General features: G+C 46.0%; 1 protein-coding gene across 2 annotated transcripts in view; it reads left to right on the forward strand.

The window, feature by feature from the left end:
• RNGTT (RNA guanylyltransferase and 5'-phosphatase) overlaps nucleotides 1-21,883 on the forward strand; it is a 945,165-nt gene that overhangs the window by 228,973 nt on the left and 694,309 nt on the right. For both annotated transcript variants that reach the window (XM_063916923.1, XM_063916922.1), the window contains exon 8: nucleotides 11,584-11,685. In XM_063916923.1, the coding sequence (XP_063772993.1) occupies nucleotides 11,584-11,685 (102 nt within the window). The remainder of the gene's footprint in view (nucleotides 1-11,583; nucleotides 11,686-21,883) is intronic.

Below are 21,883 nucleotides of genomic sequence, written 5' to 3' on the forward strand. Positions count from 1 at the left end.
CGGGTTCAAACACTTTTGCAAAATTCTACAAGTTTGATACCCTGGCTGAGGAGGACCTCATGTTTGCTCAATCGGTGCTGCAGGGTCATCCGCACTCTCCGGCCCGTTTGGGAGCTTTGGTATAATCACCATGGTCCTTACGGAGTCTCCAGCATCCTCTAGGTTGTAAGAGAAAATAAGATTTTAAACCTACCGGTAAATCTTTTTCTCCTAGTCCGTAGAGGATGCTGGGCGCCCGTCCCAAGTGCGGACTACTTCTGCAAGACTTGTATATAGTTTTTGCTTACATAAGGGTTATGTTACAGTTTTCCTCAGTCTCTGACTGATGCTGTGTTGTTTCATACTGTTAACTGGTTCGTATATCCCAAGTTATACGGTGTGGATGGTGTGGGCTGGTATGAATCTTGCCCTTAGATTAACTAAAATCCTTTCCTCGTACTGTCCGTCTCCTCTGGGCTCAGTTTCTCTAGCTGAGGTCTGGAGGAGGGGCATAGAGGGAGGAGCCAGTGCACACCCATACCTAAAGTTCTTTCTTAGTGCCCATGTCTCCTGCGGAGCCCGTCTATTCCCCCATGGTCCTTACGGAGTCCCCAGCATCCTCTACGGACTAGGAGAAAAAGATTTACCGGTAGGTTTAAAATCTTATTTTTACTATTACCCCCTGGACCTTCTGCCCTCCATACTTCTCAGAGCTATTAAGGTTAATAGAGAGAGAATGAATGTAGTGTCTGGGTGCTGTCTTTTGGAGCCACCTCTTTACTCTTAACCAGTTGGGCCTTTTTTCTGTACTTTCAGTTTTTACGCATTGTAGCTGATGATTGCATTTCATATATTTTAACGACCACTTAATTAATATTGCTACACATAACCCTTCCTGCCACTTCAGTTTTGCTAATTGTCACAAAAAATAATAAAAAAAGCTTATTGCAACTAATTCAGGATGGAATTAAGGATGCAAGCCAGCATTCCTTGAGGCCTGCCTAGAGATGACTGTGCAACTTCACCTCTCAGGAGACTGTGCATTTGACCAGCTTTTAAAAATAAAATAAAAAAATCTTTATTGAGATTATACAAGTAAATTATAGGGATACAGAAAAAAATGGGGGTAACAATAGCGGAGAAGGCAAAAAAACAAGGAGTATAGGGGAGACAGGTCATCCAAAGGCATCAGAGAAAAACACAGAATCCAGCATATAAATTAAGCATCGGAGTCTCCTGTTGGGGGTTCATTTAAATTGGAAGGAGGAGAGGGGCTCCGTGAGAGAGAGCATGGATGGTGGCGGCATCCTTTCCTTCCGTTATATATATATATATATATATATATATATATATATATATATATATATGACATGGAACCAATTTCATAATGAGGAACGAGAGGGCTGTATAATCTTGAATTTCCGTAGTCTTCATTTCAAAATGGAATTGGGTTTTGGAAATAACTTTCTCATATGGGGGAGGGGAGGGAGATTTACAATGCTGAGCAATAGTAGCTCTGGCAGATATTAGAATGTGACCAAGGACGAAACTAATTAATTTGGGGACAATACTAGGGTAATGTGAGGTCGTTAACATCCTGTATAAAGGCAAACGCCTTCACCCAGAAAGGCTGTAAGATGGGGCATTCCCAAAAGACATGGAAAATAGTACCATCGGAACAGCAAATGCGCCAGCAACTTTTTTTGAAGTACTGTAGCAGGCCGTATCCTATGTAATTTAGGAGTGAAGTACAATCTATGTAACAATTTAATATGCATTTCAGCATGATTGGTGTATTTAGATGAGGAGAGGTGGGTAGATTCCCACTGTTTAAGGGAGTGCAATGGAGGTCAGTCTCCCAGTTAAGCTGAGCAGGAGACTTTACTGTCGAGTATTGGGGGTGACTGTAAACCATTCCAAAAGGATGTGGCACCACGGGAGGAGAATCTACTCAATCTACTCAATACACGTTGTGGGAGATCTTGGAAGACAGTGGGACCAGTGGCCATTCCATATACCCAGTGCTTAAGTTGAAAATAATAAAACCAAGCTGAGGGATCTAGATTAAATGTAATACTAAGATCAGTAAATGACAAGATGGAGGATAGAAAAATAGATCCGCAAGGGACTTAATACCTAAATGCACCCAATAGGAAATGTGAGGAGGAGGGTAAGGTCAAAATGAGTGGAGTTTCGAAGATCCCAAACTGTCAGGGTATCAAGAACATCAGAAGGGTATAATGAATGTGGGCAAAGTTGCCAGGGCAACCAAAGGAGATCAGCGAGGGGGAAATCCTGGAAATGACCTCATTCCAAGTCTATCTAAGGCTTAGAATGAGGGGGGAGAAACAGGTCACATAACTAGGAGAGCAGAGAGGCCTCATGAGACCTACTTAGATCAGGAAAAGTGAGACCCCCCTGCAGTTTAGAGCGGGTCATATGGGTATATGCCTACCGGGAAGGCTTACGTTTCCATTTATATGTTAACATGAACCTTTGCATTGGTCATAATTTACAGCAGGCCTGGCCAACCTGTGCCTCTCCAGCTGTTGTAAAACTACAAGTCTCATCATGCTTTGCCACAGTTTTGCTATTAGGGAATGCCTAAACTGTGGCAGGGCATGCTGGGATGTTTAGTTTCACAACATCTAGAGAGCCACAGGTTGGCCAGGCCTTATTTACAGGGAATAGTGTAAGGGATAGCACAAAATAAATACATCTACTTTGGTAACAGGATCATTTAAATGCCTCTAGGCGGCCCAACCATGAGACCTAGTGATTCATCAAAGCAGAGGCTAAAGAAGCCAACTGGGTCAGCAGGGGGTCTTTGTTAACAGTATGCACATTCTGTATGTAAGAAGGAATGGAGACTCCCAAGTATAATAAGGAAGAATTCCTCCAAATAAATTGGAAATGCATCTTCAAGGACAGCAAAACTGTAGAAGAGATCTTAGTGGGAAGGGCATCAGATTTGGTAGTGTTCAATTTATCGTATGTGGTAGCACTATAGCTGTCGAGTATAGCATGGAGGGAGAGCAATTAGGTTTCTGGGTTGATTACAAACAGTAAAACATTGTCCGCAAAGAGACACAATTTATGAGAAGTAGTACAGACAGAAAAACCAGGGAACTCCAAAGACTACCGAATCATTTGGGCAAGGGGCTCAATGGCGAACACAAATATTAATGGGGAAAGAGGGCACCCCTGCCTAGTGCCATTAGAAGTTTGGAAGGGAGAAGAAAGGAAGCCATTAATAAAAAATCTAGCTGAGGGGCCAGTAGAAAGAGCCAAAATAGAGTGGCGAATGTTCCCTTGGAGTCTGAACCTGGATCACACCTGGCACATATATCCCCAATGAAGATGATCAAACGCCTTTTCAGCATTGAGAGAGAAGGGAAGCAACTTAGTACGCGACGCCCTTTCGACCAAATCTGAAACCCTACGAGTATTATCGGGAGCCTGGTGACCAATAACAAAAACCTGCCTGGTCTTGGTGTGTCAGCTGTGGTAGTAAAGGGTTGGTGATTCTTGCAGTCAGAGGGGTCCTTACCAGGCTTCAGGATGGTCACAATTTGGGCTTCAACCATTTCTGCTGGGAAAGATCCAGTACTAGAAGCCTGGGAATAAAGCTGTAAGAGAAGAGGGGAAAGACCTCGCTGAATGCAGAGTAAAAAGAGTTGGTTAATAAAGCCATTTGGGCCAGGAGCCTTCCATTTTGGTAACAGACAATTTACAAGCTGTATCTCCTCTAGAGACCAGGGGGCGTTCAAAGAGGCCGGGGTATCCTCATCCAGGGTAGGAAGAGGGAGCTATCCAGAAATGAAGATATAGTAGCAGAAGAGGGTTGGGGCATAGAGGAGTCTTCATGCAAATTATACAGTTTAGCGTAAAACTCCGAGAACAGATTAGCAATATCAAGGAGATTGAGACGCTGTTTACCTGAGGGGGCAATGAGACATTTAGTGCAATTACAAGCCTGCCGACCATATTCTTATGTGCTAAAAGGCGGGAGACCTTATTCCCAGCCGTGTTAGCCTCTCACCTTTTAGATTGTAAGCTCGTAAGAGCAGGGACTTCTTTCACCATGTGCCTTTCCTTTTCTTACTTACACTATCTTATACTCCTTACTCCTTACTCCCTTTGATGGCACCTAACCCCGTGTTTTCTATTCCTGTCCTATATTGTCTTGTACTGTAAATGCTTTTATCTTGTTTGCTCATTTTGATTATGTACTGTGTAATGGGCGCTGCGGATCCCTTGTGCGCCATATAAATAAAGGATGATAATAATAATAAGTGTAAAATTTATGACTGAGGCGATCAAGTGCAGAATGCATGCAGAGCATAAAAAGCTTCTGAAGCTGATGTCTCTCCTCCTGCTGCTGTTTATGCAGAGCTCTAGTGGGGTGGGCCTGTTTTGAGACTCCAAAGACCGAAGGGTCGACTGTAAGTCAGCCTGTGTTTTTCGGGATCAAGCTTTGAGCTGAGCACCCTTCTCGATAGAAGTGCTGCGAAGAACTGCTTTCAAAGCACACCATTAACTGAAGATGGAAGTATTGTCTGGTGTGTTAGTCTGCATATACAATGTTAGAGAATCTGTAAGGGCCTTTAGAGTCTCAGGATCAGTAATTAGTATTCTGAAAAATGCAGAGGAACGTGCAGGGGGGGAATGGCGACCTTTTTCTCGGGTCCGTAGGACAGGGGCATGGTCGGACCATGTAATGGGGAAAAAAATATATTTTCTGAGTATGCTGAAGGACCCTCTTATCAAGGAGGATAAGATCTATTCTAGAGTAACTGTTATGAACTGCGGAAAAAAAGTATAATCACTCAGCAGGGAAATAGGTGCGCCAGGCATCATGCAAGTTGAACTCCGCAAGCAACCTCTTAAAAGCAAGGAAAGGGCCCACATCACGAGAAGAGGAGTTAACCTTGGGGAGAGGATCTGTCTAATTTAGGGTCGAAGACCAAGTTAAAATCACCCATCACTATAAGCGCTCCCTGACAGACTTTATCTATTTCCTCAAAAGTCTCCCAAAGAAAGGAAACCTGACTGGAGTTAGGGGCATACAAGGAGGCTAATGTAACCAGGGTGTCTTCTACAATACCTACAAGAATAAGATAGCTGCTATTTTTATCCTGTGTAAAGTAAATGGTGTACTGCTATGAAACAGAATGGCAACACCATTATGCTTGGTGGGGCCATTGATAACAATCTTTTTTTATTTTTTTTATTTTTTTATATCTATTGTTCATATCGTCCAGTGTGGATGCCTGAGTTATGAACAATGTACGCACCCGAGGGTCGTTCACGTTCATCTATGGTCTATCGAACGTGCAGCTCAATTTTGACTATATCGTTGAGCTGCATGTTCGGGTAATGACGTCACTGAACGATATCGTTCAGTGTGTATGCGCTGTACAGTTGAACAATAAATCATTCAACTATATAGCACTTTTCTCACATTAGGCTTAGTCGCACGGTGTGTACGGGGCTTTACACAATCTTATGATATGTCATAAACAGGTCGGGAATTGGAAGAACTGTCCAACTATTGTATAGGTGTGTTGTTCCCAGCTTTATTTGTAGCTTTGGTTTAGATAGTGGTTCTCAAACTTTTTGAAACGTGTCAGCTTAGAGTATCAAAATTATTTCTCTAACGTCCTAGTGGATGCTGGGGACTCCGTCAGGACCATGGGGATTAGCGGCTCCGCAGGAGACAGGGCACAAAAATAAAGCTTTAGGATCAGGTGGTGTGCACTGGCTCCTCCCCCTATGACCCTCCTCCAAGCCCCAGTTAGGTTTTTGTGCCCGTCCGAGCAGGGTGCAATCTAGGTGGCTCTCCTAAAGAGCTGCTTAGAAAAAGTTTTTAGTTTTTTTATTTTCAGTGAGTCCTGCTGGCAACAGGCTCACTGCAACGAGGGACTTAGGGGAGAAGAAGTGAACTCACCTGCGTGCAGGATGGATTGGCTTCTTAGGCTACTGGACACCATTAGCTCCAGAGGGATCGAACACAGGCCCAGCCATGGAGTCCGGTCCCGGAGCCGCGCCGCCGACCCCCTTACAGATGCCGAAAAGCGAAGAGGTCCAGAAACCGGCGGCAGAAGACTTTTCAGTCTTCATGAGGTAGCGCACAGCACTGCAGCTGTGCGCCATTGTTGTCACACACTTCACACCAGCGGTCACGGAGGGTGCAGGGCGCTGCAGGGGGCGCCCTGGGCAGCAATGAGAATACCTTGTTCTGGCTAAAAAATACATCACATATAGCCCTTGGGGCTATATGGATGTATTTAACCCCTGCCAGGTCTCACAAACTCCGGAGAAGAGCCCGCCGAAATAGGGGGCGGGGCCTATCTCCTCAGCACACAGCGCCATTTTCCTGCTCAGCTCCGCTGCGAGGAAGGCTCCCAGGACTCTCCCCTGCACTGCTACAGAAACAGGGTAAAAAAGAGAGGGGGGGGGCACTTTTTTTTGGCGTTTTTGATATATATTAAGCTGCTGTAAGGGAGACAACACTTCTATAGGGTTGTTCCTATATATTTATAGCGCTTGGGTGTGTGCTGGCAAACTCTCCCTCTGTCTCCCCAAAGGGCTAGTGGGGTCCTGTCTTCGATAAGAGCATTCCCTGTGTGTCTGCTGTGTGTCGGTACGTGTGTGTCGACATGTATGAGGACGATGTTGGTGTGGAGGCGGAGCAATTGCCGGTAATGGTGATGTCACCCCCTAGGGAGTCGACACCGGAATGGATGGCTTTATTTATGGAATTACGTGATAATGTCAGCACATTGCAAAAATCAGTTGACGACATGAGACGGCCGGAAAACCAGTTAGTACCTGTACAGGCGTCTCAGACTCCGTCAGGGGCTGTAAAACGCCCTTTACCTCAGTCGGTCGACCCAGACACGGACACCGAATCTAGTGTCGACGGTGAAGAAACAAACGTATTTTCCAGTAGGGCCACACGTTATATGATCACGGCAATGAAGGAGGCTTTACATATCTCTGATACTGCATGTACCACAAAAAGGGGTATTATGTGGGGTCTGAAAAAACTACCTGTAGTTTTTCCTGAATCAGACGAATTGAATGAAGTGTGTGATGAAGCGTGGGTTAACCCCGATAGAAAACTGCTAATTTCAAAGAAGTTATTGGCATTATATCCTTTCCCGCCAGAGGTTAGGGCGCGCTGGGAAACACCCCCTAGGGTGGATAAGGCGCTCACACGCTTATCAAAACAAGTGGCGTTACCGTCTCCTGAAACGGCCGCCCTCAAGGATCCAGCAGATAGGAGGCTGGAAACTACCCTGAAAAGTATATACACTCATACTGGTGTTATACTGCGACCAGCCATCGCCTCTGCATGGATGTGCAGTGCTGGGGTGGTTTGGTCGGATTCCCTGACTGAAAATATTGATACCCTGGATAGGAACAGTATTTTACTGACTATAGAGCATTTAAAGGATGCATTTCTATATATGCGAGATGCACAGAGGGATATTTGCACTCTGGCATCGAGAGTAAGTGCGATGTCCATATCTGCCAGAAGAAGTTTATGGACGCGACAATGGTCAGGTGATGCGGATTCCAAACGGCATATGGAAGTATTGCCGTATAAGGGGGAGGAATTATTTGGGGTCGGTCTATCGGATTTGGTGGCCACGGCAACAGCCGGGAAATCCACCTTTTTACCTCAGGTCCCCTCCCAACAGAAAAAGACACCGTCTTTTCAGCCGCAGTCCTTTCGTTCCTATAGGAACAAGCGGGCGAAAGGACAGTCATATTTGCCCCGAGGCAAAGGAAAGGGTAAGAGAGTGCACCAAGCAACTTCTTCCCAGGAGCAGAAGCCCCCCCCCCCCCGGGCTTCTGCAAAGCCCTCTGCATGACGTTGGGGCTTTACAAGCGGACTCGGGGGCGGTGGGGGGTCGACTCAAGAATTTCAGTGCACAGTGGGCTCACTCACAGGTGGACCCCTGGATCCTGCAGATAATATCTCAGGGTTACAGGTTGGAATTCGAGAAGTCTCCCCCTCGCCGGTTCCTAAAGTCTGCTCTGCCAACGTCTCCCTCAGACAGGGCGACGGTATTGGAAGCCATTCACAAGCTGTATTCTCAGCAGGTGATAGTCAAGGTACCCCTCCTACAACAGGGAAAGGGGTATTATTCCACACTATTTGTGGTACCGAAGCCGGACGGCTCGGTAAGACCTATTCTAAATCTGAAATCTTTGAACCTGTACATACAAAAATTCAAGTTCAAGATGGAGTCACTCAGAGCAGTGATAGCGAATCTGGAAGAAGGGGACTTTATGGTGTCCCTGGACATCAAGGAATCTTACCTGCATGTCCCAATTTGCCCTTCACATCAAGGGTACCTCAGGTTCGTGGTGCAAAACTGTCATTATCAGTTTCAGACGCTGCCGTTTGGATTGTCCACGGCACCTCGGGTCTTTACCAAGGTAATGGCCGAAATGATGTTTCTTCTACGAAGAAAAGGCGTATTAATTATCCCTTACTTGGACGATCTCCTGATAAGGGCAAGGTCCAGGGAACAGCTGGGGGACGTAGTAGCACTAACCCAAATAGTGCTGCAACAGCACGGGTGGATTCTGAATTTTCCAAAATCTCAATTGACCCCGACGACACGTCTGCTGTTCCTGGGAATGATTCTGGACACGGTTCAGAAAAAGGTGTTTCTTCCGGAGGAGAAAGCCAAGGAGTTATCCGAACTTGTCAGGAACCTCCTAAAACCAGGGAAAGTGTCTGTGCATCAATGCACAAGAGTCCTGGGAAAGATGGTGGCTTCTTACGAAGCGATTCCATTCGGCAGATTCCACGCACAAACTTTTCAGTGGGATCTGCTGGACAAATGGTCCGGATCGCATCTGCAGATGCATCAGCGGATAACCTTGTCGCCACGGACAAGGGTGTCTCTTCTGTGGTGGTTGCAGAGTGCTCATCTGTTAGAGGGCCGCAGATTCGGCATACAGGACTGGGTCCTGGTGACCACGGATGCCAGTCTGAGAGGCTGGGGAGCGGTCACACAGGGAAGAAACTTCCAGGGAGTATGGTCAAACCTGGAGATGTCTCTTCACATAAATATACTGGAGCTAAGAGCGATTTACAATGCTCTAAGCCTGGCAAAACCCCTGCTTCAGGGTCAGCCGGTGTTGATCCAGTCGGACAACATCACGGCAGTCGCCCACGTAAACAGACAGGGCGGCACAAGAAGCAGGAGAGCAATGGCAGAAGCTGCAAGGATTCTTCGCTGGGCGGAAGATCATGTGATAGCACTGTCAGCAGTGTTCATTCCGGGAGTGGACAACTGGGAAGCAGACTTCCTCAGCAGACACGATCTACACCCGGGAGAGTGGGGACTTCATCCAGAAGTCTTCCACATGATTGTGAACCGTTGGGAAAAACCAAAGGTGGACATGATGGCGTCTCGCCTCAACAAAAAACTGGACAGGTATTGCGCCAGGTCAAGAGACCCTCAGGCAATAGCTGTGGACGCTCTGGTAACACCGTGGGTGTTCCAGTCAGTGTATGTGTTTCCTCCTCTGCCTCTCATACCAAAAGTACTGAGAATTATACGGCAAAGGGGAGTAAGAACGATACTCGTGGCCAAGAAGAACTTGGTACCCGGAACTTCAGGAGATGCTCACGGAAGATCCGTGGCCTCTACCTCTAAGACGGGACCTGCTTCAGCAGGGACCGTGTCTATTCCAAGACTTACCGCGGCTGCGTTTGACGGCATGGCGGTTGAACGCCGAATTCTAAGGGAAAAAGGCATTCCGGAAGAGGTCATTCCTACACTGGTAAAAGCCAGGAAGGAGGTGACTGCACAACATTATCACCGCATTTGGAGAAAATATGTTGCGTGGTGTGAGGCCAGGAAGGCCCCCACGGAGGAATTTCAACTGGGTCGATTCCTACATTTCCTGCAAACAGGATTGTCTATGGGCCTCAAGTTGGGGTCCATTAAGGTTCAAATTTCGGCCCTGTCGATTTTCTTCCAGAAAGAATTGGCTTCAGTTCCTGAAGTCCAGACTTTTGTAAAAGGAGTACTACATATACAGCCCCCGGTTGTGCCCCCAGTGGCTCCGTGGGACCTTAATGTAGTTTTGGATTTTCTCAAATCCCATTGGTTTGAGCCACTCAAATCGGCGGATTTGAAATATCTTACATGGAAAGTAACCATGCTACTGGCCCTGGCTTCAGCCAGGAGAGTGTCAGAATTGGCGGCTTTATCGTATAAAAGCCCATATCTGATTTTCCATTCGGACAGGGCAGAACTGCGGACGCGTCCTCATTTTCTGCCTAAGGTGGTGTCAGCGTTTCACCTGAACCAGCCTATTGTGGTGCCTGCGGCTACTAGCGATTTGGAGGATTCCAAGTTGCTGGACGTTGTCAGGGCATTGAAAATATATATTTCAAGGACGGCTGGAGTCAGAAAATCTGACTCGCTGTTTATACTGTATGCACCCAACAAGCTGGGTGCTCCTGCTTCTAAGCAGACGATTGCTCGTTGGATTTGTAGCACAATTCAACTTGCACATTCTGTGGCAGGCCTGCCACAGCCTAAATCTGTCAAGGCCCATTCCACAAGGAAGGTGGGCTCATCCTGGGCGGCTGCCCGAGGGGTCTCGGCATTACAACTCTGCCGAGCAGCTACGTGGTCCTGACGGAGTCCCCAGCATCCACTACGGACTACGAGAAATAGATTTATCGGTAAGTAAAATCTTATTTTTGCACAGCACCCTTAGGCCAAAATTTTCTTATTGAGAAATATAATAAAAAATATGAAATTAAGTAAATTGTGTTTATATGTCATCCTTAGTACAGGATATGCTTCTGTTTTCTACATAGTTTCTGATTGGAAGCCAAAAGCACTGGTTTTACCTATTACATTGACAATAATTAATTTGAATTGGTCCTGAACAACCTATGCATGGCACCCCCACAAGTGCCCCGAGGCACCCAGTTTGGAAACCACTGGCTTAGATGATTTTATGCAAAATGTAATGGATGTCTCTGTGCACACAGAATTTTATAAATAATTCTTGGTTTTGATAACTGATTTCCATTAAAATGTCTGAAGAAATCTTAAAAGATATTATTGGGCAGATGTACTAAGCCTTAAGTGATAAAAAGGAGTGAGATAAACTACAACGTAATCAGCTCATGTCATTTTTCAAACACATCCTGTAACATGGCAGTTAGGAGCTGATTGGCTGGTACTTTATCTTTCTCCATTCTGTCTTTCTTCAAGGCTTAGTACTTCTGCCCTATGTATTTTATACTTGCAGTATATGCACACTTTTAGATACAAATTACTGTGGTTAATTGTGCATCTGTTCTTCTTTCACACGTTTGTAATAATAGAAAGGTCTAAACATCATTAAAATGATGTGTAAATTAGTTCACCCTGAAGTCTGGCAACCTTAACTAATGAATTATTTCATTCCTTTCATGCTCTGTAAACACCTTTTGAGTGTTATGCTTATAGCAATCCCGTATTGTGTGTTAAAAATGTCACACAACTGTTATTTCATTTTTCATCCTTACTACATCATTAAGGGGAAAAAAGTAAAACCAATGTTTTTCAGATCTGGGTTCCCTGGAGCACAGCCTGTATCCATGGACAGAAAGAATATCAAATTTCTCGAGCAGAAGTCGTATAAAGTGAGCTGGAAAGCAGATGGTACACGGTAAGTGGAGCAGCAACACAAAATCACAGCAGTGTGTTCAGTACATAAGATACTTTAAATGTTGCTGCTAGATATTTTTCTATTTGCAGGTACCTCTAGCTGAACCATTATTACAGCAAAGACGCAGGTGGTGTTTAGATTACACTGTCTTTCATTACTGTGGAATGTTGTATGCTGATTATAATAATACTGGAGTGGAGACTAATAAAGAATCATAAATGTCCAGCCAACCAGCTCCTGTCATTTTTTAAACACAGCCTGTTACATTGCAGTTAGGAAGCTGATTGGCTGGTCATTTATCACTCTTCATCCGTCTCCACTGTATCTCTTTTTAAGGCTTAATGCATTTGGGCCCTAGCCTCTAACTGACTGTCCCCACTCTATTAATGCTTGCCGCCTGTTGCAAGGGACTAAGCACCCAAGTTTAAAACCAAAAGTTCAGCTGTTACAGCGTGCCTTTCTTCTAAGGTGCTGTACTAAAACAAGACTGAGGAAGGTAGGAGTTAGGAGGGGTTATGTAGAGGAGGGAGTCAGCTGCTGGTTTAGTGCCAGACTCTTATAGGTCAGATACATAACCCAGCGTAATAGAGCGTCCCCCAGATTGACAATAGACAATAGAGGAATCTGTTTCTCGCAGTCTTAATGGTACTAGGGGAGTGCTGGGGGGAAACCGGCACTGGCAGGATGTTTTAGCATGGCGCCGCTAAAGTGGTGTTTGCCCTTTAAAAATTGTGTAGGTTGCTGCGCCCTGCTAAAACAGCCTAGTGTGAACAATAATTAACCATAAAGTGTAAGTGTGTATGTACATGGGCAGACGAGATGGGCCAAGTGGTTCTTATCTGCTGTCACATTCTATGTTTCTATGTTAAGATCATACAGTATATAAATATTAGAATACATCTTGAAAAATCTATCCTGTCCATTCAAGCCTAAATCCTGAATATCTTTATTTTTTTTATTTTTTTAATCGTTAAAATGATACTAGAATGGAAAAAAAAAATTATGATAGGAGTGACTTAATCATGCTTACAACCCCTCCCCCCCCAATTTTTTTTATATATTGTTTTTTGTGCATTTTTATGAAAAAAAAAGTGCAATAAAAAAATGTAATTTGTGAAATGCTTAAATATACTCTCCTTTCTAATGATCACCAGTACTGTAATGAATGAGGTAAATTCTCTGAACAACATTTGTTACAATATGTTTGGAAAAGTGTTGTGTTCAAATCTGTTGGCTCTTATACAAATCAACGTGTTAGTGTCTTGCCTTTATCTTGTCCTTACGTCTCTCATTAACAACGCGTGTAGCAGATGTTTGTTCTAATAAGTGGAGCTGAATGTTCAGACAGAATTAACAAGTATATAGTAACAAGGCAGCAATCTGGAAGAAAATTAACCCTTCTCTAATGAAAATATAAAAAAAAATTCTAGTCTGCAGAATTTCAGTAACCGTGTACTCCCCAGGCTCTATACAGTATGTTAGTTGGTCTGGCCGCCCCTGGCACTCATCCAAAACTCTGCCCTCCCAACACAGTGACATCCCTGCCGCCCCTGGCACTCTCCCCTCCCGGTACAGTGATGTGTCTGAAAGTAGCGCCGCACTGACCTCATCGCAGCGCGACTTATTGACTGCGCCACAGTGTATGTGTATATATAGTAGCCCTGATCTGTGACTCTGTGCCTGTGTGTATAACGCTGGGCGGAGTCACAGTCACAGATCTGGGCAATATAAATATCCTGACCCCTGCTTAACTGCGAGACCCCCTCTCCCCGCGCTGATTACATATAGGAAATGCATTGAAGGGGCCCAGGACAGAGCACCCTTCGCACCTCCTCACCTGCCACACACCGAGAGGAGCACGTCTGCATACAGAGAGCTGGCCTGTAATGCGCTGTCCCACCTCTGTGAGGGGCCGCTGGGACACACAGTCCTGTGCGCTACACCTGAGCAGAGTGACGAGCGGCCGGAGACTATAACTCCCCGAGCACCCAAGCGTCCGCAGCTATAGACTGGCGGAGATAGGCTTGCGGGGAGCTGTGCTAACAGCTGGGATCCCATAGTGATGGCAGAGAGCAGCGTCTATCTCCGTCCTGCCAGGCGCACCCGCCCCTCGCCTACCCCTGGCACCCCTGCACCCACCCCTCGACTACCCGCGACACCCCCGCAACCGGCCTCCCCACTCACGGCAACCCGCACCTGCCCCTCCCTCAGCCACTGCCCCCCCCCCCACTGCCCCTCCCCCATCCGCGGCCATCACCCGCAGCACCTCCCTCCCCCATCCGCACCCCTCCATCCGCAGCATCTACAGACAACCTCCCCCCATCCACGGGGGTTGACATAATGACGTCATTACCAATGCATGTCTTGCATTGCGTGACTGATAACGCCCAAACAGACAATAGGATCAAAATTTGGATTGCACCTCCAGTGTGTAGAATTTAATAAACTACAAAAATGCGAAAGCCCTCACACACTCACACTTAACATAGATATTGTTCAAGTGGGAAATGGGAAAACTAGGTAATTATTTTTGATTTATTACCAGTTACTTATATAGCGGACACATAATCTGCAGCGCTTTACAGGGAATGTTTGCCCAATCACAGCAGTCCCTGTCCCAGTTTAGCTTACAATCTTTATTCCCTATCACATGTACACACAGACACATTCACACTAGGGTTAATTTTGTTGGGAGCCAATTAACCTACAAGTATATTTTTGAATTGTTGGAGGAAACCGGAGTACCCACGCAAGTACGGGGAGAATATACAAACGCTGCACAGTTAGAGCCATGATGGGAATCGAACCCATGACTCTCAGTGCTGTGAGGCAGTATTGCTAACCATTACACCATCCATACTGCCCTTTTAGAATTAGAATTTTAAAAAACTTCCTCAAGGGGGATGAAAAGGGGGTTAACATAATGACGTCATTACCGATGCGTGGCTTGCGTTGTGTGAACGATAATGCTCAAACAGACAATCAGATCAAAAATTTGTATTTTTACCTCCAGTGTGTAGAATTTAATAAAGTACAAAAATGGTCCTGTCACCTTTTACCGTATCTGCTACGGGTGCTCCTCTGGTAACAATGGATTGATATTTACTTACATTAAGACGCCTCAAATTTACAGCTCGATAGATTTACCAAATTTTTAACACTCAATTATATTTACAATTGTGAAAATCATAAAGTCCCATGTGAAGAACGGGTAGAACAGCTAGTTAAACATATAAATGGATTGTGTGTTTAGACTGTGGTCCAATCCCCAAGATATCTCATCATGGTATACAAATAATCCCAAATACTTCTGGTTTCAATTTACATTTTTCAGATATGGTATATTGAACCTGTATTAGCTATAATAAATTTAGTTGAAATACAGTTTTAACGCCTGTTTGCCCGTTATCCCTCTTATTATTAGCCTTTGCTATATAGTCTTTGGCGTGTACAGTTAGGACCTCCCTGGTGATATCTGGCCTGACAATTGTCGGTAAGAAGGAAAAAAACTGTTTACATGCAGATAATTTTGTTCCTGACACACACAAGTATATCACTCCCTGCCCTTCTTGATTTGGTAGAGAAGTATAATATACTCTCTGGTATTCATATTAACTGGGACAAATCTGTGGTTTTCCTTCTCCTATCCACCACCCCCTGATCTTCTGCCATTGACTTCAACTTAGATTATGTGCACAATTTAAATTTCTCTATCGTCCTAGTGGATGCTGGGGTTCCTGAAAGGACCATGGGGAATAGCGGCTCCGCAGGAGACAGGGCACAAAAAGTAAAGCTTTAGGATCAGGTGGTGTGCACTGGCTCCTCCCCCTATGACCCTCCTCCAAGCCTCAGTTAGATTTTTGTGCCCGGCCGAGAAGGGTGCAATCTAGGTGGCTCTCCTAAAGAGCTGCTTAGAAAAGTTTAGCTTAGGTTTTTTTTATTTTACAGTGAGTCCTGCTGGCAACAGGATCACTGCAACGAGGGACTTAGGGGAGAAGAAGTGAACTCACCTGCGTGCAGGATGGATTGGCTTCTTTGGCTACTGGACATTAGCTCCAGAGGGACGATCACAGGTACAGCCTGGATGGTCACCGGAGCCTCGCCGCCGGCCCCCTTGCAGATGCTGAAAAGAGAAGAAGGTCCAGAATCGGCAGCAGAAGACTCCTCAGTCTTCTTAAGGTAGCGCACAGCACTGCAGCTGTGCGCCATTGCTCTCAGCACACTTCACACGGCAGTCACTGAGGGTGCAGGGCGCTGGGAGGGGGGCGCCCTGGGAGGCAATGTAAACCTATTTTTTGGCAAAAAATACCTCACATATAGCCTCCGGGGGCTATATGGAGATATTTAACCCCTGCCAGAATCCGTTGAAGAGCGGGAGACGAGCCCGCCGAAAAAGGGGCGGGGCCTATCTCCTCAGCACACAGCGCCATTTTCCCTCACAGAAAGGCTGGAGGGAAGGCTCCCAGGCTCTCCCCTGCACTGCACTACAGAAACAGGGTTAAAACAGAGAGGGGGGGCACTAATTTGGCGTTAGAAATATATAAAAAGATGCTATAAGGGAAAACACTTATATAAGGTTGTCCCTATATAATTATAGCGTTTTTTGGTGTGTGCTGGCAAACTCTCCCTCTGTCTCTCCAAAGGGCTAGTGGGTCCTGTCCTCTATCAGAGCATTCCCTGTGTGTGTGCTGTGTGTCGGTACGTGTGTGTCGACATGTATGAGGACGATGTTGGTGAGGAGGCGGAGCAATTGCCTGTAATGGTGATGTCACTCTCTAGGGAGTCGACACCGGAATGGATGGCTTATTTAGGGAATTACGTGATAATGTCAACACGCTGCAAGGTCGGTTGACGACATGAGACGGCCGACAAACAATTAGTACCGGTCCAGACGTCTCAAAAACACCGTCAGGGATTTTAAAACGCCCGTTTACCTTAGTCGGTCGACACAGACACGGACACTGAATCCAGTGTCGACGGTGAATAAACAAACGTATTCCTTATTAGGGCCACACGTTAAGGGCAATGAAGGAGGTGTTACATATTTCTGATACTACAAGTACCACAAAAGAGGGTATTATGTGGGATGTGAAAAAACTACCTGTAGTTTTTCCTGAATCAGATAAATTAAATGAAGTGTGTGATGATGCGTGGGTTCCCCCCGATAGAAAATTATTGGCGGTATACCCTTTCCCGCCAGAAGTTAGGGCGCGTTGGGAAACACCCCTTAGGGTGGATAAGGCGCTCACACGCTTATCAAAACAAGTGGCGGTACCGTCTATAGATAGGGCCGTCCTCAAGGAGCCAGCTGACAGGAGGCTGGAAAATATCATATAAAAGTATATACACACATACTGGTGTTATACTGCGACCAGCGATCGCCTCAGCCTGGATGTGCAGAGCTGGGGTGGCTTGGTCGGATTCCCTGACTAAAAATATTGATACCCTTGACAGGGACAGTATTTTATTGACTATAGAGCATTTAAAGGATGCATTTCTATATATGCGAGATGCACAGAGGGATATTTGCACTCTGGCATCAAGAGTAAGTGCGATGTCCATATCTGTCAGAAGATGTTTATGGACACGACAGTGGTCAGGTGATGCAGATTCCAAACGGCACAAAGGTGTATTGCCGTATAAAGGAAGAGGAGTTATTTGGGGTCGGTCCATCGGACCTGGTGGCCACGGCAACTGCTGGAAAATCCACCGTTTTTACCCTAAGTCACATCTCTGCAGAAAAAGACACCGTCTTTTCAGCCTCAGTCCTTTCGTCCCTATAAGAGTCATATTTGCCCAGGGATAGAGGAAAGGGAAGAAGACTGCAGCAGGCAGCCCATTCCCAGGAACAGAAGCCTTCCACCGCTTCTGCCAAGCTCTCAGCATGACGCTGGGACCGTACAGGACCCCTGGATCCTACAAGTAGTATCCCAGGGGTACAGATTGGAATGTCGAAACGTTTCCCCCTCGCAGGCTCCTGAAGTCTGCTTTACCAAGGTATCCCTCCGACAAGGAGGCAGTATGGGAAAAAATTCACAAGCTGTATTCCCAGCAGGTGATAATCAAATTACCCCTCCTACAACAAGGAAAGGGGTATTATTCCACACTATATTGTGGTACTGAAGCCAGAAGGCTAGGTGAGACCTATTCTAAATCTAAAAAAATTTGAACACTTACAAAGGTTCAAATCAAGATGGAGTCACTCAGAGCAGTGATAACGAACAGGAAGAAGGGGACTATATAGTGTCCCGGGACATCAGGGATGCTTACCTCCATGTCCCAAATTTGCCCTTCTCACTAAGGGTACCTCAGGTTCGTGGTATAGAACTGTCACTGTCAGTTTCAGACGCTGCCGTTTGGATTGTCCACGGCACCCCGGGTCTTTACCAAGGTAATGGCCGAAATGATGATTCTTCTTCGAAGAAAAGGCGTCTTAATTACCCCTTACTTGGACGATCTCCTGATAAGGGCAAAGTCCAGGGAACAGTTGGAGGTCGGAGTAGCACTATCTCGGATACTGCTACAACAGCACGGATGGATTCTAAATATTCCAAAATCGCAGCTGATCCTGACGACACGTCTGCTGTGCCTAGGGATGATTCTGGACACAGTCCAGAAAAAGGTGTTTCTCCCGGATGAGAAAGCCAGGGAGTTATCCGAGCTAGTCAAGAACCTCCTAAAACCAGGAAAAGTGTCAGTGCATCATTGCACAAGGGTCCTGGTAAAAATGGTGGCTTCCTACGAAGCAATTCCATTCGGCAGATTTCACGCAAGAACTTTTCAGTGGGATCTGTTGGACAAATGGTCCGGATCGCATCTTCAGATGCATCAGCGGATAACCCTATATCCAAGGACAAGGGTGTCTCTCCTGTGGTGGTTACAGAGTGCTCATCTTCTAGAGGGCCGCAGATTCGGCATTCAGGATTGGATGCTGGTGACCACGGAGGCCAGCCCGAGAGGCTGGGGAGCAGTCACACAAGGAAAAAATTTCCAGAGAGTGTGATCAAGTCTGGAGACTTTTCTCCACATAAATATACTGGAGCTAAGGGTAAATTTATAATGCTCTAAGCTTAGCAAGACCTCTGCTTCAAGGTCAGCCGGTATTGATCCAGTGGGAAAAACATCACGGCAGTCGCCCACGTAAACAGACAGGGCGGCACAAGAAGCAGGAGGGCAATGGCAAAAACTGCAAGGACTTTTCGCTGGGCGGAAAATCATGTGATAGCACTGTCAGCAGTGTTTCATTCCGGGAGTGGAAACTGGGAAGCAGACTTCCTCAGCAGGCACGACCTCCACCCGGGAGAGTGGAAACTTCATCGGGAAGTTTTTCCACATGATGGTGAACCGTTGGGAAATACCAAAGGTGGACATGATGGCGTCCCGTCTGAACAAAAAACGGGACAGGTATTGCGCCAGGTCAAGAGACCCTCAGGCAATAGCTGTGGACGTTCTGGTAACACCGTGGGTGTACCAGTCGGTGTATGTGTTCCCTCCTCTGCTTCTCATACCTAAGGTACTGAGAATTATAAGACGTAGAGGAGTAAGAACTATACTCATGGCTCCGGATTGGCCAAGAAGGACTTGGTACCCGGAACTTCAAGAGATGCTCACAGAGGACTTATGGCCTCTGTCGCTAAGAAGGGACTTGCTTCAGCAAGTACCATGTCTGTTCCAAGACTTACCGCAGCTGCGTTTGACGGCATGGCGGTGGAACGCCGGATCCTAAGGGAAAAAGGCATTCCGGAAGAGGTCATTCCTACCCTGGTCAAAGCCAGGAAGGAGGTGACCGCACAACATTATCACCACATGTGGCGAAAATATGTTGCGTGGTGTGAGGCCAGGAAGGCCCCACGAAGAAATTTCAACTCGGTCGATTCCTGCATTTCCTGCAAACAGGAGTGTCTATGGGCCTCAAATTGGGGCCCATTAAGGTTCAAATTTCGGCCCTGTCGATTTTCTTCCAGAAAGAATTGGCTTCAGTTCCTGAAGTCCAGAAGTTTGTCAAGGGAGTATTGCATATACAACCCCCTTTTGTGCCTCCAGTGGCACTGTGGGATCTCAACGTAGTTCTGGGATTCCTCAAATCACATTGGTTTAAAACCAGTCAAATCTGTGGATTTGAAGCATCTCACATGAAAAGTGACCATGCTCTTGGCCCTGGCCTGGGCCAGGCGAGTGTCAAATTGGTGGGGTTTTTCTCAAAAAAGCCCATATCTGTTTGTCCATTCGGACAGGGCAGAGCTGCGGACTCGTCCCCAGTTCTCTCCCTAAGGTGGTGTCAGTGTTTCACCTGAACCAGCTTATTGTGGTGCCTTGCGCCTACTAGGGACTTGGAGGACTCCAAGTTGCTGGATGTTGTCAGGGCCCTGAAAGTATAGGTTCCAGGACGGCTGGAGTCAGGAAAACTGACTTGCTGTTATCCTGTATGCACCCAACAAACTGGGTGCTCTTGCTTCTAAGCAGACTATTGCTAGTTGGATGTGTAATACAATTCAGCTTGCACATTCTGTGGCAGGCCTGCCACAGCCAAAATATGTAAATGCCCATTCCACAAGGAAGGTGGGCTTATCTTGGGCGGCTGCCCGAGGGGTCTCGGCTTTACAACTTTGCCGAGCGGCTATTTAGTCAGGGGCAAACACGTTTGTAAAATCCTACAAATTTGATACCCTGGCTAAGGAGGACCTGGAGTTCTCTCATTCGGTGCTGCAGAGTCATCCGCACTCTCCCGCCCGTTTGGGAGCTTTGGTATAATCCCCATGGTCCTTTCAGGAACCCCAGCATCCACTAGGACGATAGAGAAAATAAGAATTTACTTACCGATAATTCTATTTCTCGGAGTCCGTAGTGGATGCTGGGCGCCCATCCCAAGTGCGGATTATCTGCATTACTTGTACATAGTTACAAAAATCGGGTTATTATTGTTGTGAGCCATCTTTTCAGAGGCTCCGCTGTTATCATACTGTTAACTGGGTTCAGATCACAGGTTGTACAGTGTGATTGGTGTGGCTGGTATGAGTCTTACCCGGGATTCAAAATCCTTCCTTATTGTGTACGCTCGTCCGGGCACAGTATCCTAACTGAGGCTTGGAGGAGGGTCATAGGGGGAGGAGCCAGTGCACACCACCTGATCCTAAAGCTTTACTTTTTGTGCCCTGTCTCCTGCGGAGCCGCTATTCCCCATGGTCCTTTCAGGAACCCCAGCATCCACTACGGACTACGAGAAATAGAATTATCGGTAAGTAAATTCTTATTATTTTAGCCTACAGATTTCCCATTCCACAGCTGATTTTATGTCCTTAAATCTGGCCGCTCAAATTAAATATTTAAAGATTAAATCTGAGGTGTGGTGGAAACCCTCTTTCAGTCATTGGTCATGTCAATCTTATCAAGATGGTAATGCTGGCCACACTTCTATATATTTTGTTTAACTCTCCAGTTTACATTCCTCTCTCACAGTTTGCAGTTATTACTAGATCTTTTGTTTGGTGGAACAAGAGAGCACGTATTGCTCATAAGACTCTCTAGGTACAGAGGGGAGGGGGGCTTAGATCTGCCTGACCTGCGTCTTTATTATATTGCTTCTCAGCTGAACCAGTTGAAAGAGTCTGGATCACGGAGAACTTCCTATAGCACTCCTTGAGAAGGTGGGTTTACATTTTCCTTCCCTTCATATTTTTTTTATTGGCATGCTGTCCGCTTATTAGTTGTCCTCCTTTACTACAGCAAGCTCATAGAGTTTGGATGGTGGCGGTTAAGGTTTTGGGAGATACTGTTTTAGACTTTTACTCCCCGCTCTGGCATAATTCAGCTTTTTCGGAAATTTGTGAACTTAAGGGCAGTTCTGTATGGTTGTCCTTTGGTGTGGCCTCTATTGGTCAGTTATACCTAGATTTGGTTCTCCATACATTTGCTTATCTGTCCTTCATATATGGTCTTCCGGCACATTTGTTTATTACATACAGTATCTACAACTTCAACATGCTCATTGTGTACAGTGATAGGATTCTTCTCCTGCTTTTTCTGTGTCTCCAGTTTGATTGCAAGTGCATACATTACCTGGGCCCCATTCCATTTCAGTAGCCTACTTCTCTCTCCTGTCTTCTTCCAGAGAGGAACATTTGTGCAACCTTAGGTCTTATTGGGCTGTAAATTTGGGTTCTCTCAGGTGTAGATACTAGGGTAATGAAGCGCAGTGCAC

The sequence above is a fragment of the Pseudophryne corroboree genome, chromosome 4 (assembly GCF_028390025.1).
Source record: "Pseudophryne corroboree isolate aPseCor3 chromosome 4, aPseCor3.hap2, whole genome shotgun sequence".
Taxonomy (NCBI): Eukaryota; Metazoa; Chordata; class Amphibia; order Anura; family Myobatrachidae; genus Pseudophryne; species Pseudophryne corroboree.